Source organism: Tursiops truncatus, chromosome 20 (genome assembly GCF_011762595.2).
Source record: "Tursiops truncatus isolate mTurTru1 chromosome 20, mTurTru1.mat.Y, whole genome shotgun sequence".
In the NCBI taxonomy this organism is placed as follows: Eukaryota; Metazoa; Chordata; class Mammalia; order Artiodactyla; family Delphinidae; genus Tursiops; species Tursiops truncatus.
This window is the reverse complement of record NC_047053.1, coordinates 50,783,746-50,798,394: the sequence shown is the minus strand read 5'-3', so window position 1 is coordinate 50,798,394 and position 14,649 is coordinate 50,783,746. Positions and strand designations below refer to the sequence as shown.

Here is a 14,649-nt window from a genome sequence, read left to right as displayed (position 1 = left end):
TGTCATCTTCCCCAACTAGTGACCAAAATAAATCCTGCCTGAACCCTTTGCCACAGAAGCAGCCCCGCTTTTGTGGAACAGGGATTCATCTATTCTCACAAATATTTCTTTTTCCTGGAAAATTTCAGCATATTAAAATACAGGCTCTTGCCAGTTAGGAATGGACGCCTCAGCGAGAGCCCCTCGGATGTGCGCACGCCCAGCAAGCTTGGGGTTGGGTGTGGGTGAACGTGAACTTTCACACGAAGTCTGGATAACATAAATGAGTTTCAAAATAAACAAACTGGACAGACAGACGTACATCTGGCAAAAAGACATGAGAAACAAATGGACAGACAGAAGCCAGGTAAAGAGTGGGAAGGCAGGAAGTGAAGTGTACCCTGGACCTCAGCCGCTCTGGCCCAGGCCTGGCTGGGTCAACGCTAAGTGGGAAGGGACCGGAGAGCCCTCGGGAAGGCAGTGGGAGGTGTCTCCAGGGATTACGGCTTCCTCCGCCACAAGCCTGCATGGGGCCAGAGGGGTGAGGACCTGGGTCTTTTGCAAGCTGATGGAGAGTGGCAACCACAGGAGTTTGTGTCCCTCCAGCGCCTGTAGCCACGTCGCCAAGAGAGTAAAGCACTGGACCCACGACGAGACGTGGCTGTCCTGAAGCTTAAACATGTCCAGGGCATGTTTAAGAGATTACAAACCACGCAACATGAAGGCAGTCTCTGCCGTGAACCCAGGAGGGGCAATTTTGACCTAGTCCACTGGGCAAGACGTGGCTTTAGAGCCATGGTTGGTGGAGCCCGTGGTGAGCACGGAGCAGAGGGACGTCAGTGCCCAGAGTGTGACTGACAGGTGGGCTCCTCCTGAGAACGCATCCCAGATTCAGTTTAGTGTCATGAGAAGGAACAAGGGGCATGTTGACGGCCCTGATCGAATTTACAGAGTTAGGGCTCCAGGGAGAAGTCACCCTCGACCCCTGATCGTTCCTTTGGGATCCAAATCTAGGGAGCACAAGGCAACTGGTGGTAGCCCAGGGCTCACTGGGTCACAGAGCTAGTCTACAAAACGCTGGCTTTGAAATTCCTCTCTGATCCTAACTAAACACTCTCCTCTGAGGAGCTACAGGTTCCCTTTTCAAGGGCTCAGGCTCTCTTTCCAAGACCTTCTCACAGAGGCTGTGTCTGCCTTAAACTGCCTGTTGATGGAAACAAGACCAGGCCCCCTGCCATGGCATCTGCAAGATCATGATGGAGGGGGCACGGTCAGGCCAAATCGGAAGGATTTGGAGGGATTTTTGCGCCTTTCTTCATGCCCAAATAGTCTCGCTTAGAGCAGAGTCGCTTTCTGCCCAAGGACTCCCCGAGGCCGCCTCACTTCCTTTCAGCAACTGGCTCCCAGCATCTTAGCAAAGCCCATGCCTTCTTGCAGGAACTGTAGGGCAGGAGATGGGTGTCCCAGGGTGAGAGCAGGGGTGCGAGCAGGGGAGCGTCTCCCACCAAGTTCATGTTCAGCAGACTGCCACTCACCGGGTAAGCAGACCTCAGAGCACAGCTTATTGTCCAGTGCTTTCACGCTGGCGATGTCAAAGTCATTGTTATTGTCACACTCCATACCTAGAAATGCGAATGTCCTCTGGCCTGTAACGGAGTTAAGGCAGTTAGAGAGGGCCTGGCTGTGTTTTTCTCTGCTTTGCTTTGTCCTTAAAATAAAAATCTTAAGGATGGAGACAAAAAAAATCAAATCATATGTTAAAAAAAAGACAATAATTAAGTGGGTAAAGAGTGGACAATAAAGGAAACTGTGTGGGTATGTTTGTGTTCTCGCTCTGTTCTGCTCTGTTTCCTTAACTGGCCCCTTTCCAGCCTTCGTTCCTGGGAAATCAGACCCTGGGGAGGTCTGTGGGATATGGACCACGCAGACCCGGGCCCAGAGCAGAGCTAAGCCAGGCTGGAAGAGCTAGGAGAGCCACGGGGGAAGCGACCCTGGCTCCGGCCTGTGTCTGTTGGTGGACGTGGGGTGTGTTTATGACCACAAGACTCTGCGAAATGACTAATACATAGAACGGCAATTAAAGCTCTTGGGTTCCATATTTTGCTCCTCAAATCAAAGAATCGCTTCGTTCGCAAAATTATGATTTATTTTCTTTGAGACTTAATTTGCTCTTCTGAGTATGTTTTAAGGGGCTGACCAGAAACCTACAGTCGTGGAAGATGGGAAGCGGACAGTCTTAGATGTTATTTTTTCAAGCCCCCCACCCTGCTTTGTTTCCTTGGTGAAAGGGAGAGGAAGAAACATACATCCACTGCGTATGGCATGTCAGGCGGAAACCACATATGGAATGTGAGGTGGAAACCACGTACTGCCCTGTGCCTTTTAGAAGCAAATATTCTATGGGGGGGGCGACAATCACAATGGAGAACTCGGAGCCTTGAGCCCTGAAGACATCAACCGAGGGGAGGCGGCGCCCAACCCCGGCTTGGCTGGCGCACGCGTGCAGCAGAGGCACAGCCTGGGCGACCACCCCTCCTCCGGCACTACTTGGCCAGGAGAGAGTGGTCAAGTGTGCATGCGCACCCCCTGCACACCACACCGCCCCCCAAGCAACTGCCAGGGCCAAAGCAGAAGCGACTAGCATGCCATCTGCATCCCGGCTGGGATCCAGGTCTGCTCTGGAGGTTGCCCTTCTGCGGAGGCACCTCAGAGGAGCAGAGGGAAGAGACACCGGTTCCTGGGATGCCTGCTCCTGCACTCCCAGGTGGGATTCCCAGCCCGCCCCCCCTGCTTCCTTGCTCTATCTGTAGGTCGTTCCTTCGCTTCTTGGCTTACTAGAAACAAAATTCTTCCGACTGAAGGTATAATTGACCTTATTTACAAAACAGAAATAGAGTCACAGAGGTAGAAACCAAACTTACGGTTATGGCGGGGAGAAGGGAGGGGAGGGATAAACTGGGAGATTGGGATTGACATATACACACTACTATATATAAAATAGGTAACTAATAAGGACCTACTGTAGAGCACAGGGGACTCCACTCAATACCCTGTAATGGCCTGTATGGGAAAAGAATCTAAAAAAGAGTGGATATGTGTATATGTATAATTGATTCACTTTGCTGGACAGCAGAAACTAACACAACATTGTAAACCAACTATTCCAATTTAAAAAAATATATACTTGAGGCCTGAAGATGGTAAAGAGAATCGTTCCAATAGCCTACAAACACTAGTCTACGCTGAGCTGCTGACGTCTCTTCACCTCACCTTCGCTGTGCCGCCAGGGCTGTGATCCTTCTGCTACTGTAACATCAGCCGTTTTCTTCACTAAGGCAGGAAAACCTACTGCCTAACAGTCGGTTCCCCCAAGGGGAGGAAGCTGTTCTCCTGCTGCAGCTGAACTTTGGGGCTGCCAGGGCCGTTCTGTGAGACTCAGCTGAGAAGCTGAAGCAGGAAGGAAGGTGATGGGAGTTGCCCAAGAAGCCTCAGGACCTACTCAACGTAAATGGAGAACTCCATGTATCTTCTGTAGCCTTGGCTCAGAGGCCCAGAGAGAGCCGGGAAGGGTGCTGAGGTCCTCAGATACCCTGCTCGCTTTGATATTCCACCAAGAAGACAACCTCTCCCCAAAGCCACACCCTTGAGCAGTGCCACCAAGTCACACCAGGGCCCCTTTCTGTACCCTTTAGACAATACCAGGGAAAGAAATATAATAAAAGGGAGCAAAAGACCAGGTCTTTTACCATCTTCTTGTGTGGGTGATCCGTCCTCTTCTTCTAGAACGTCATTTCCCTAGGACAGAAGGAAGGCACTATGAGTCCAGAAAGCAGTGAAATGAGTCTATTGATCGTCAGAAGACAGAACTCATCACCCTCACGGTGTCTATACATTTCCTGTCCGTGTGAGACGGCTGGGAGGCCCAGCAGAGGCAGATTTTGTTTGGCGAGGCAGGATCGGCCTGTAGGGACCAGGTCTGAGGCACGTTACGGAGGGACCCTAGGACTGTCAGGAATACCCTTGGTCATAGTTCAGCTCACACTGTTTCTCTCAGGTGGAAATAAAAGTTGTCAAATGAAAAAGCAAACCGTGAGATCATAAAACTGCCAGAAATCCTTTAGGATCCCCAACCCTATCCAGATGCTCCTTTGAGAACATCTGGCTCAAGAGAAAGTTGTAGAGTCCCCACTGTGAGCTGGGCGTTCCACATACTTCGGCCACACCTCCGTCAGAGCACTTCTCACGCTGAGTTATAACTCTGATTCCTCCATCAGACGGAGCTCCGGGATGGGTGGATTGGTGGGGGGTAGGCAGGCAAAAGCCATGTCACTCGGTCTTTGTGTCCCCCAGTGCCAGGAAGACGTGAGATGCCTGTCCCAGGTAACTACTAAGTGAATTGGAGGACAAACACCCTCTCAAGGGTCTGGCCTGGAAGACTTCCCTCTAGAACTCACCCCACGCCTACTACGCTGAGACCAGCGCCCTCTGCTAATCGGACAGTCCCTCTGCTCTGCACCCTGCCTCTAACAGATCCAAGTGCGCCCCCTTGGAAGGCTTCTTCCAGAACGGCCCCCATGCTATCTGCATCCTCTGCCGGCACCGGCAGTCCCTCTGACCGGGGTGGGGGCACCAGCGTCCACCTTGCTCTCACCTCTGCATCCTGCTCTTCGGCGGCGGCGGCGAGGCCCGCGAAGTTGCAGTCTGGAGACGCCGCTGGTGTCACCTGCAAAGGAGCGACAGAAGTCAAGGTGCAGATGCCACCGGCCCTCCTACCCAGCTCACCTGGCAGCAAACCCCAACCAAGTCCTCAGGACAGAAGGGGTACCACACGGAAGATCACATCTGAGGGAGCCTTTGAGTCAACGACACGGTACCCTGTTTTCCGGGGCCCCCCTCCCGAGCACTGCGGGGCTTTGCCGACCTCCCTGGCAGGCCCTGGACTGAGCTCCTTGGGACTCGAGTACAGAGCAGAGCAGAGCGGCGAGGGCGAGCCCATGCTCCTCTCTTACCTCTCCTTCCTCTGAGGGGGTCCTGCTGGAGGCCCGGGGGCAGGGGAGAGCCTCCCCGTCCTCTTCCGTGCCGGGGGCGATGTAGGAGCCGGACATGGAGGAGACGGTGTCGGTGCTGATCTGGGAGGACACCATGGACATGACCGACTGGGCCAGACTGCTGCTGGCAGGGTCTTTGGAGACAGGAGTTGGAGGAAGGACACGGAGGTCAGGCCCGGCTGCTGTGAGAGGACTGGGGGCAGAGCTCTCTCGCTGCACCCAGGCAGTGAGGACACCAGCGGCCTGGCCTTGCCCTCACCAAATAGGGTTTAGATGGAAGGTTTTCCAAGGTTTGGCTCCTTTACGTTTTAGAGCTCCAAACTCAACCTCAGGGATGAGGGATTTGCTTTTCCCTGTCATAATGTTAAAGAAAACCTTACGACAGCAGGACTGGGAGTAAGATACCTGCTTCTCCCCCAGCTCAGCCGCTAGACCACCCTCTCATTGCAAGAGAGTGAGTCTCACTTCCTCTCAAGCCGGGGCCTGTTCTGTCTGCTGCTTAGGTATTAATTTGCTGCTCCCCAGTCCATCCGGGAGGAAATATTAGAAGCACTACAGACTCGGCTGACGGGCAAGGACCTGGAGTTGCTCCCGCCCACCCTCGCGTACCTTCTGGGGAGGAAATTGTGGAGGAGAGAGGTGTCCCCGTGCAGGACGACTGGTCAATAGCTCCTGACGATGACAAGGTCAGGTTCTCACTTTCTGGGGTGATGCCACATTCCTGGGGGGCAAAGGAGTAAGCACCAGTCAAACATGTTAGAGGGGAGGGGTCAGGGCGGGGGGCCTGGGAGAGGGGAGATTGGGGCGGGGCGGGGTCAGGGCGGGGGGCCTGGGAGAGGGGAGATCGGGGCGGGGCGGCAGGAGGCGACATGCAGAGGGAGGGCCAGTTCCTCCTCTCATCGCTTCTGGGCAGCCCTGACCCTGAGTGGCTGTCTGGGGGGGGTGGGGGTGGGGGGTGGGGGGTGGGGGGTGTGGGGGTGGGGGTGGGGGTGGGGGGTGTGGGGGGTGTGGGGGGGTGGGGGGTGTGGGGGGCGGGGGGGGCAAGCACATCCTGCCCGAGGCCCAGCAGCTGCTGGAGCCACACAAAGACCGCAGCTCAGGTGACACAGGTCACCCAGCAGCTGTGACACGGGAACACCCCAGGTTTCCCCAGGACTACAAACAGCTCTCCTTCTGAAGGGAGAGAACACAAAACCGGCGGAGGCCCCGGTACCTGCTGGGCTTCTCCTCTGGGATGGAGGGTTAGTTCCAGCTCGATGGATCTAATACAAACACCGCCTGCCCCCCAGCCCGCACCCGGCACCCCCATCAGTCACCTGGGCTCGCAACCTCCGTGCACCCCAGGGCAGATGCAAAGGCCTACGGATTCTCTCTCTACAGCCTGTGTTCTCTCTTCCAGGTCTTCTTTTCTTAAAACCTTGGTTTATGGGCTTCCCTGGTGGTGCAGTGGTTAAGAATCTGCCTACCAATGCGGGGGATACGGGTTCGAGCCCTGGTCTGGGAAGATCCCACATGCCGCGGAGCAACTAGGCCCGTGAGCCACAACTACTGAGCCCTCGTGCCACAACTACTGAAGCCTGCGTGCCCAGAGCCCGTGCTCCACAACAAGAGAAGCCGCTACAATGAGAAGCCCACGCACCGCAATGAAGAGTAGCTCTCGCTCGCCACAACTAGAGAAAGCCCGCGCGCAGCAACGGAGACCCAGCACAGCCAAAAAAAATAAATAAATTAAAAAAAAAAAAAAACTTGGTTCAGGCAACCCTCCTGCCTGGCTTGGCCTGTCTCCTGCCTAATCCAGTCTGCACACCTCCGCCAGGTGGGCCCTCGTGAAGCCACGTTCCCACTGTACCACTGGCCTGCTCAGGGCCCCCACTTCTGCTCCGTGCTTCACGTGTACTGTCCCTGCCACCAGGAATGTTTCTCTCACCTCTTCGTGTCTAAGAAATTTTGACATTCAGCTCAAACGCTGCCCCGCCATCACACTGCTTCTGGCTCCCTCCACTTAGTGCGATCCTCCACAGCACGTCAGTGTCTCTGTTTTGGGAGCACTTCCTTTCTCTGGTTAAAATTCATTCACTCATTCAACAAACACTTACTAACACCTATGTGCCAGGTGTGGTGTTGTTATTCATGTACATGTCCTGTCTCCTACTGGACCATGAGCTCCTCAGGACATGGACTGCTTTTCACCTCCCTATGCTCCGCTGCACCTAGCCCACCGCCTTACCAGGGGTGGGCTCGACAGCCTGCTGACCTCTGTTACATAAAGCCAGGGTAGAGGCGCACAGGGTAGAGGATCCCATCTTCCACTCAGCCGCCCGGCTTTTCCACCGGCTGCACCTGCGTCCAGAACCCGCCCTCCTCAGACATCTTCCCAGTTCATCTCACCTCCTCTGCCCATGGACCACTTTTCTTTTTACCTGCAACTGCGTGGCATGTGGGATCTTAGTTCCCCAACCAGGGATCGAACCCACATCCCTTGCAGTGGAAGCACGGAGTCCTAACCACTGGACTGCCAGGGGAGTCCCCTTGTCCATGGACCACTTTTTTTTTTGTTTTGGTACGCGGGCCTCTCACTGTTGTGGCCTCTCCCGTTGCGGAACACAGGCTCCGGACGCGCAGGCCCAGCAGCCATGGCTCACGGGCCCAGCCGCTCCGCGGCATGTGGGATCCTCCCAGACCGGGGCACGAACCTGCGTCCCCTGCATCGGCAGGTGGACTCTCAACCACTGCGCCACCAGGGAAGCCCCATGGACCACTTTTTAAAGCGAGCCTCCCGACCCTTACGTGACACACGGATCGCCGGTAACACCTGACACATACGTTTTGTACCGACTGTCTTTTGTGTCCACCCCACCCCAACCATGAAGCCTGTAAGCGCCAGGAGGGCAGGACTTTTGTGTGTCCCCACTGCTGCTGTCCTCTGCATAAAGGATCATATGCCTGGTCAGTAACACAGGCCCCGTACACTGATAAAAGACTGAGTCTGGTGACACCTTTGCTGCTGTCTCAGAGAGTGTTCAAAGGGCGTTTGATGAATGAATGAGAGCAGACAGGCCGGAAGAGGCCAGGAGGCAGGAAGCAGAGCACCTGGAGTCCAAAACCAAACAAGGAAGGACACCGCACATCACCTCTCTGAGATGCTGGGCTGACGGTCTCTGCGACAGGGGCGTCTCGGATTCGCTGCATGAACGCTCATCTTCCTCTTCGTGCAGCACAGAAGAATTCTGGGAGATGGACCTGCATAAGCCCAGAGGGAGAAGCAGCTGCAGCCAATGCCCCTTAAAGAACAGAACTCGCCCGCACTCCCATTAACCAGATGTCACAGGGAGAAGAGGGCCCTGAGGGGAACCTAAATCTTAGGAAGGAGCGGGGACGTGAGAAAGGGCACCAGAGGGTCTGAGACCTCTTCTGGGCGTCGGAAAATCGGAGTTTTACCTTTAGCTCTTTCAGACAATTGTGTCTGAACTGGGGGAAAACCACTGACATGTCTAGGGTTTCAATATTTTCATGTGTAAAATACCTTCCTTTCCTCTGCCGCGGAAGCTTATTATGACTTGCTCCTAGTTGGATGTAAACGCCTAAGAAACACAGATCACAAGGTCCCTTTGGTCCTCAGACTAGGTGATGCTCCCAGGGGCCTGAATGACCCTAACGCTGTCACCGTCCCTATACCCCATACTCTCCTCCCACAACAGAACCCATGAGAGGTTCGTCCGTCTGGATCCTCCTAAGTACCCATGTACCATCTTATTTTCCTCTCCCAAGGGATGGGATAACTACCCCTCAGGTGCTAGCCCAGGTCTTCAGTGCAGTGAGCAGCTCTGGGAACAGCCCAGAGGGTCTACACTGCCCTGGGACTTGGGACTCGAGCCAGCACCGAGGAGGTGAAAGATGGATTGAAAGCACCTCATCAAGGACCCCAGGGCCAACACTACTGCATGCTGGCTACTCACTTGGAGAGACTGTTTCTGAGCTTGAGTCCTGGGCTGCTGCAGTCGGACAGGCGGTCAAGGGGGGAGAGCGTCCGGACAGGAGGCAGGTGGCCATCGCTGCCATAGGAAGGCAGCATTCCCGAGAGGTGTCTGTCTCCAAGCACGTGGAGTGGGGGGACTGCCGGGGATGCGGTAAGGGGCCCATTGAGGGCCTCCAGAAGAGATACCACTTCATAACCCGGTGGAATGTTCTCTGAGGACTAGGGGAATCAGAGACAGGTTGGGAAATTAATTAAATACTCTTCCTTTTATGGTATGAGCGTTGTTTCTTCCTCTGCGTTGGAAAAACGCTTTCTTTTACATCTAGTCTGGGGCTCTGGCAAAGGGAAGCTGTATTAGAAGCAGAAGAAAGATAAATTATCAGAGAACCGCGTGTTCCTTGACGCTGCTTACTGATGAACTTCTTCTTAATACTGTTTATTTTTTCCGATTACGGTAGAAATATATGTTCATTACAGGAAATTTGGAAAATACATAAAAGTGGAAAGAAGGAAAAAAGTCATCAACCATCAAATCACCCAAAGTGATAACTTTTGTTAGCGTTCTGGTGTTATTTTCTTCCAGTGTTTTTTCCTTTGTACTGTTTACACAGTTGTGATCAATGTGTTAATGATAATTTTATACCCCGCTTACCTCACGGAACATAAATATTTTCCTTCACATGCAACCCCTTTCATAGATACCATACATTTCCTTACTCTTCCATTGGTGTTGGCTATTTAGCTGTGTCCATTTCCTGCTGTAAACAACACTTTGATGAACATCTGTTCATCTATTGTGCAAAAATCTCTTTTTCTCAGATCATTTTCTGGGTATTAAATTCTACGACCTTAGATTACCAAGTACAAATGTTTTTAAGGCTCTTAATATATACAGCTGTTTTGTTTATCTTCAGTGATCTTTCTAGTTACACCCTTACAAGCAGTACAGACTACCTGTTTTAATTGCTTCTTGGCCAGCATGGGGTATCTTTAAAAAAGGAAGTTTTTAAAGGTGAAAGGTGAAAAATGGTCTCTCATCTTAATTTGCATGTTGTTGATTTTTAACGTGGTTGACTTTTTAAAAAATGACTGTTGACCAGCTATGTTTCCTCTTCTGAGAAATTTTTTATATATCTTTTGCCCATTTAGCTACTATTTCATTCAAGTGAGTTATGGTAAAGATACTAGCCTTTCCTCTGATGCAAATGTTGTGAGTACATTTTTTTTCTTTAGATGATTTGCTGTTTGGTTTTCACTTTGGTCATCTTTTACACATCTAAAAACAAAAATTTTTATGCGATAAAATCTACATGTTCGGGACTTCCCTGGCGGTCCAGTGGTTAAGACTCCGCACTTCCACTGCAGGGGGTGCGGGTTTAATTGCTGGTTGGGGAACTAAGATCCCACATGCCACGCGGCGTGGCCAAAAAAAACTACAGGTTCTTTTTTGGTAGCATTCCATTGTTTTCAAGCTTAGAGAGCCCTCTCCCATCCATAGTCAACTAAAGAATCATCTATAATTTATTCTAGGTTTTTAATGTTTGGCTTGCTCTGTTTTTAGTGCAGTTAACTAGTTACTCCGCCTGGAATTTGTTATCTGGTAAGAACTGAAATGCTAAACTCATTGTTTCTCCCTAAAGCACTACCTAATCATTCCAGTACCATTTAGTGAATAATTGGTAATTAATCTCTTCCACTAGCGTGTTAACCTAAAGACAAGACCTTCTGGTCTATAACTACAAAGCGTAGAGGCTTGACGCCATCACTTACACCACGAGACAGAGGTGAATTATTTCATCTACGTGGCTCCCAGTCCCTGAAGTCACGAAATAAGACAAAAAAAAAACAGTTACCTTCTCGGAGGATTCAGATAAAAATGGTAACTTGTATGTAAATCCCAAACAATCATCCCCTTGTTTCTGCTTGGGGGCGTTCCAGAGCTGGACCCCATCCCCACCCCCATCCGCCTGGACACTGGAGTGAAACAGCAAGCTGACAGCTCTAGGGATGGTAAATGTTAACTGGACGCTGAGTCCCCAAGGTGGAAAGGGGAGCTTTTAATGATCAGAACCTCATTTTCCACTGTACTATTGGCTGGTTTTTAACACAACATGATCTCGGCCAGCTCACTCAGTACTTCAGAACGCCAAGGTTTAATTACTTGCCACAAAGTCACGTGAAGAAGGACAAAAGGTGAAAAAAGCCCAACTTACTGAATGCTCTTCTGAGTCGGATGTCTGGGATGAGAGGATGGGGTTAAAGCTGGTTGGGGACAGAGGGCCCAGTTTCTTCCTCATGGCTCTGATCTGAAGCAGTGCCCGGAAGGCTGTGAAGAAGAAAACAGGCCATCAGGACACGGTGATGCAGAAGTCAGGATGGACAAGAGCCCGCACAGAAGCCACGACCCCTTCTCCCCCCGAGGGCTGACCTCGGGGACCCAGCAGGGCCTCCGGGGCTTACGCAGTCGGCAGATGGGGCAGTTGTTGGCCTGGTAGCGCAGGGTGTCGGCGCAGGTGTTACACAGGCAGAGGTGACGACAGGGCAGAATCAAGGTGTCCCGCACGTCTGAGAGACACACCACACACTCGGCACTGTTATCACTCACTTCATCCTCAGCCACCTGGCCGGGGGACAGAAATTTAACCAGTGTCACAAAGACCCTCACGTCACACACCTTCTTTCGAAGGCAGCCTGCCTGCACAGCTGAGACAATGCACTTGGTAAACTACGTTGAACTTGGTAGTTTACCAAGTGCACTGGCACACTCAGTTTCACTTCTTCTGGCAACTGTTTGTCTCAAGCTCGTCCTCTGAGGCTGACATCTGGTCCTGTCTGAAAGTCGGAGCTGAAGGGGCCCAGGAGGCCACCCAGGGAAGTGGGGAGCAATGAACTGAGTGAGCAGAGCCCTGCCGAAGAACCGATCCAAACCAGCCTATATTCTCATTTCCAACGTTATATAAGTATAATCATCTGAAACGAGGAAGAAGGAATACCCTTCTAGGACCAAATGGATTCCAGAGCTTGGCATGCTAAGTCCCTAGATCCTGGCTGGATCAGAGAAGTTCTCACTCTGCCTCCTGGGAAGAGTACATTCAGAACTGCGGAGGGAACTTGCCTTACACTCTTGCGTGTTGTACTTGTTTTCAATTCCATAGATCTCCTGAAGGAGGTAGCTGACCCCATCCACCTGAAGAGCCAATGGAAAAGTTCAAGGGCAGAGGCTGGTTCCACCGAGAGATGAGTGGGAACTCACCCCCCACCCCCCAACCTCCTTCGGTAACCAAGGACTACTGATTCACAATGAAAAAAATCAAAGGCCTAGAAGAGTAAAGGAAGCTCTTATTTACTAATGTGTTCTCTCTGGGAGGGGAACGGAAATCAAATGCTTCATTCACCCGCCCTTATGCCCAACAGGGAACGTGCGCAAATACAACAGTAACACTCGTACTGCAGGTCGCTATAACGGACAGTCAAGGAAGGCAGGAACTAGGAAAAGGATGGAAGACCGCGTGTCAGAAGCATTGGCTATGTAATAATAAAAGCTAAGTTTAGACATTACAAACGGGAAGCAATGGGAATGGGAAAGAAAGAGAAGAAATGGGCAAGGAAAAGAGGGGAAGGGAAAATGCAGAAGCAAAGAGAGAGCAGGACCTTGAAGGAGGGGCCGACTGCGCCCCCTCCAGGGCCACGGAGCCACCCCATCTCCAACACGCAGCAAAATATGACCTCTGTTGGCCCTGCTCCTTAAAACCTCAACTTTGGGAACTGCCTGGCGGTCCAGTGGTTAGGACTCAGCGTTCTCACTGCCAGGGGGCCTGGGTTCAATCCCTGGTCAGGGAACTAAGATCCCGCGAGCCCCGAAGCACAGCCAAGAAAAAACCCAAAAAAAACAAAAAACATGAGAACCTCAACTTCAATGCCCCGTTTGACTCCCACTAGCTTGGGCCATGTTGGTGCCAAAGCTGGCCCCTCCCTTGTTTCTTTACGCCTGCTCACTCCTCTCCCCTGCCCCCCACCCTGTCCCACTTATCCCTGCCCCTAAGGCCCAGTCTGTCACCGATGTCGCATCCCACTCTCCAGTCTGACAAAGGCTGTTGCTGATGCCAATCTAGCAACAGAAGAAGAGATAAACCATTTCCCTTGAGCTACCCTAGCCTTTCCATCCCATCCAGGAGTCCTGGGGAACCAGGCCTTCCCATGAGGCGACTCACTGAGGCCAGGCCTTTCCAGGCCGTACCCTGGGCTCAGGATCTGTTATCTCCTCTGCCTCTCTTAAAACTTGCTTTAACACAGTGATTATATTGGAAAGGACATTATCAACAAATTCATACTAAAGTATTACTGACTACTATTGACCTCATTAAGGGTGGAGAGCACTTAATACCTGAAGAATGAATGATGTAGAATTTCAGATATCTGTCACCCATCTGCGGGGGCGGGGGCTTTCTTTGCATCTCAACCCGAGGTCTACCCTGCCCCCCACCCGACTGCTCCACACCCTTGTGTGACGACACACCTTCCCTTGGCAATGCCACTGACACCCCTCCCCTCCTTGTCTTCCATGACCCTTCTCCTGCCTCTGCAAGAGCGGAAGGAAAGTGCTGGCACACAGCGGGGGTTAGGACTTCCAGCAACATATGCGTAACTTGCCTGATCATTCTGGAAGGGGGCAGATGGCCAGCAAACTTGGAATGTGAGAAAAGGAATGTTGGGATAAATTACGCCAAGAGCTCCAGTTGGCCTTGAACTGGATCCCAATACTTTTATCCTTTAGCTGGAAATGTCTCTCACCCTGGCATTTTAAATAAAAACATTCTCCCTAAACCTAAAGTCAGGAGATAAATCTTGTCCTTTCATTTTCTAAAGTCCCCTGCTCAGATAATGGCTACCTCACCACCAACAATTCGGGAACAACAGAGATACCAAAAATCAGTATTCCTTTCAGGCCACCCAAGTAGTTTCCAACACAGAAAAGCATTCCCTGTTTGCTTTTCTTCTTTGATCTAAAAAAAGGGGGGTGGTGGTGGGAGGGAAAGAAGAGTGCTTTAGCAAAAGAGTGGAGAGAGAGAAGGGGGTACACCAACAGTCCCTGGCCCTCGAATACTTACTACTTGTTTCTGTTTGAGGGGCTTGACACAGAAAGTCCCGTCTGTGTGCTGGAGTGAAAATACACAGTTATGAAGGAGAGCAACGAGGATCAGCTGTTCTTTTGTTACTTCTCTCAATTACACACCTCCTGGAGGCCCCCCCAGCCCCCCCCCCCACTCTGCCAGTGTGGAATGACAGACTCCTAATACAGGAAGGGTCTTCAAGCACATAGTCTAGCCCTTCTTCTTTAAGAAGAGGAAATGATGGATTTCCCTGGTGGTCCAGTGGTTAAGAATCGGTCAGGGAACTAAGATCCCACATGCCGTGAGGGAACTAAGATCCCACATGCCGTGGGGCAACTAAGCCCGAGCGCCGCAACTACTGAGCCCATGCACTACAACTAGAGAGAAGCCCTGGCAGCACAACAAAGATCCTGAGTGCCATAAATAAGACCCGACGCAGCCAATAAATAAATATTAAAAAAAGAAGAAGAGGAAACAAGGCCTAAGGAGCTGAAGGTCATGCAGCAAGTTGGTGGCGTAGCCCCCGGTGTGGTGC

General features: G+C 51.8%; 1 protein-coding gene across 5 annotated transcripts in view; it reads right to left on the bottom strand.

Moving 5' to 3' along the window:
* RNF157 (ring finger protein 157) overlaps positions 1-14,649 on the bottom strand; it is a 78,116-nt gene that overhangs the window by 4,899 nt on the left and 58,568 nt on the right. For 2 of the 5 annotated variants that reach the window (XR_004523741.2, XM_033847175.2), the window contains exons 8-18: positions 14,112-14,159; positions 12,119-12,190; positions 11,464-11,623; positions 11,217-11,329; positions 8,984-9,222; positions 8,159-8,267; positions 5,637-5,748; positions 4,989-5,161; positions 4,631-4,702; positions 3,726-3,774; positions 1,515-1,625 (exon numbers count right to left, since the gene is read on the bottom strand). Coding sequence is in view for 4 of the 5 variants with exons in the window: in XM_033847175.2 (XP_033703066.1) it covers positions 1,515-1,625; positions 3,726-3,774; positions 4,631-4,702; positions 4,989-5,161; positions 5,637-5,748; positions 8,159-8,267; positions 8,984-9,222; positions 11,217-11,329; positions 11,464-11,623; positions 12,119-12,190; positions 14,112-14,159 (1,258 nt within the window). In the remaining variant the exon portion in view is untranslated. Of the gene's footprint in view, positions 1-1,514; positions 1,626-2,755; positions 3,475-3,725; positions 3,775-4,630; positions 4,703-4,988; positions 5,162-5,636; positions 5,749-8,158; positions 8,268-8,983; positions 9,223-11,216; positions 11,330-11,463; positions 11,624-12,118; positions 12,191-14,111; positions 14,160-14,649 lie in introns of those variants that run through there. The other 3 variants (XM_033847180.2, XM_033847178.2, XM_033847176.2) reach the window with 3 other exon arrangements.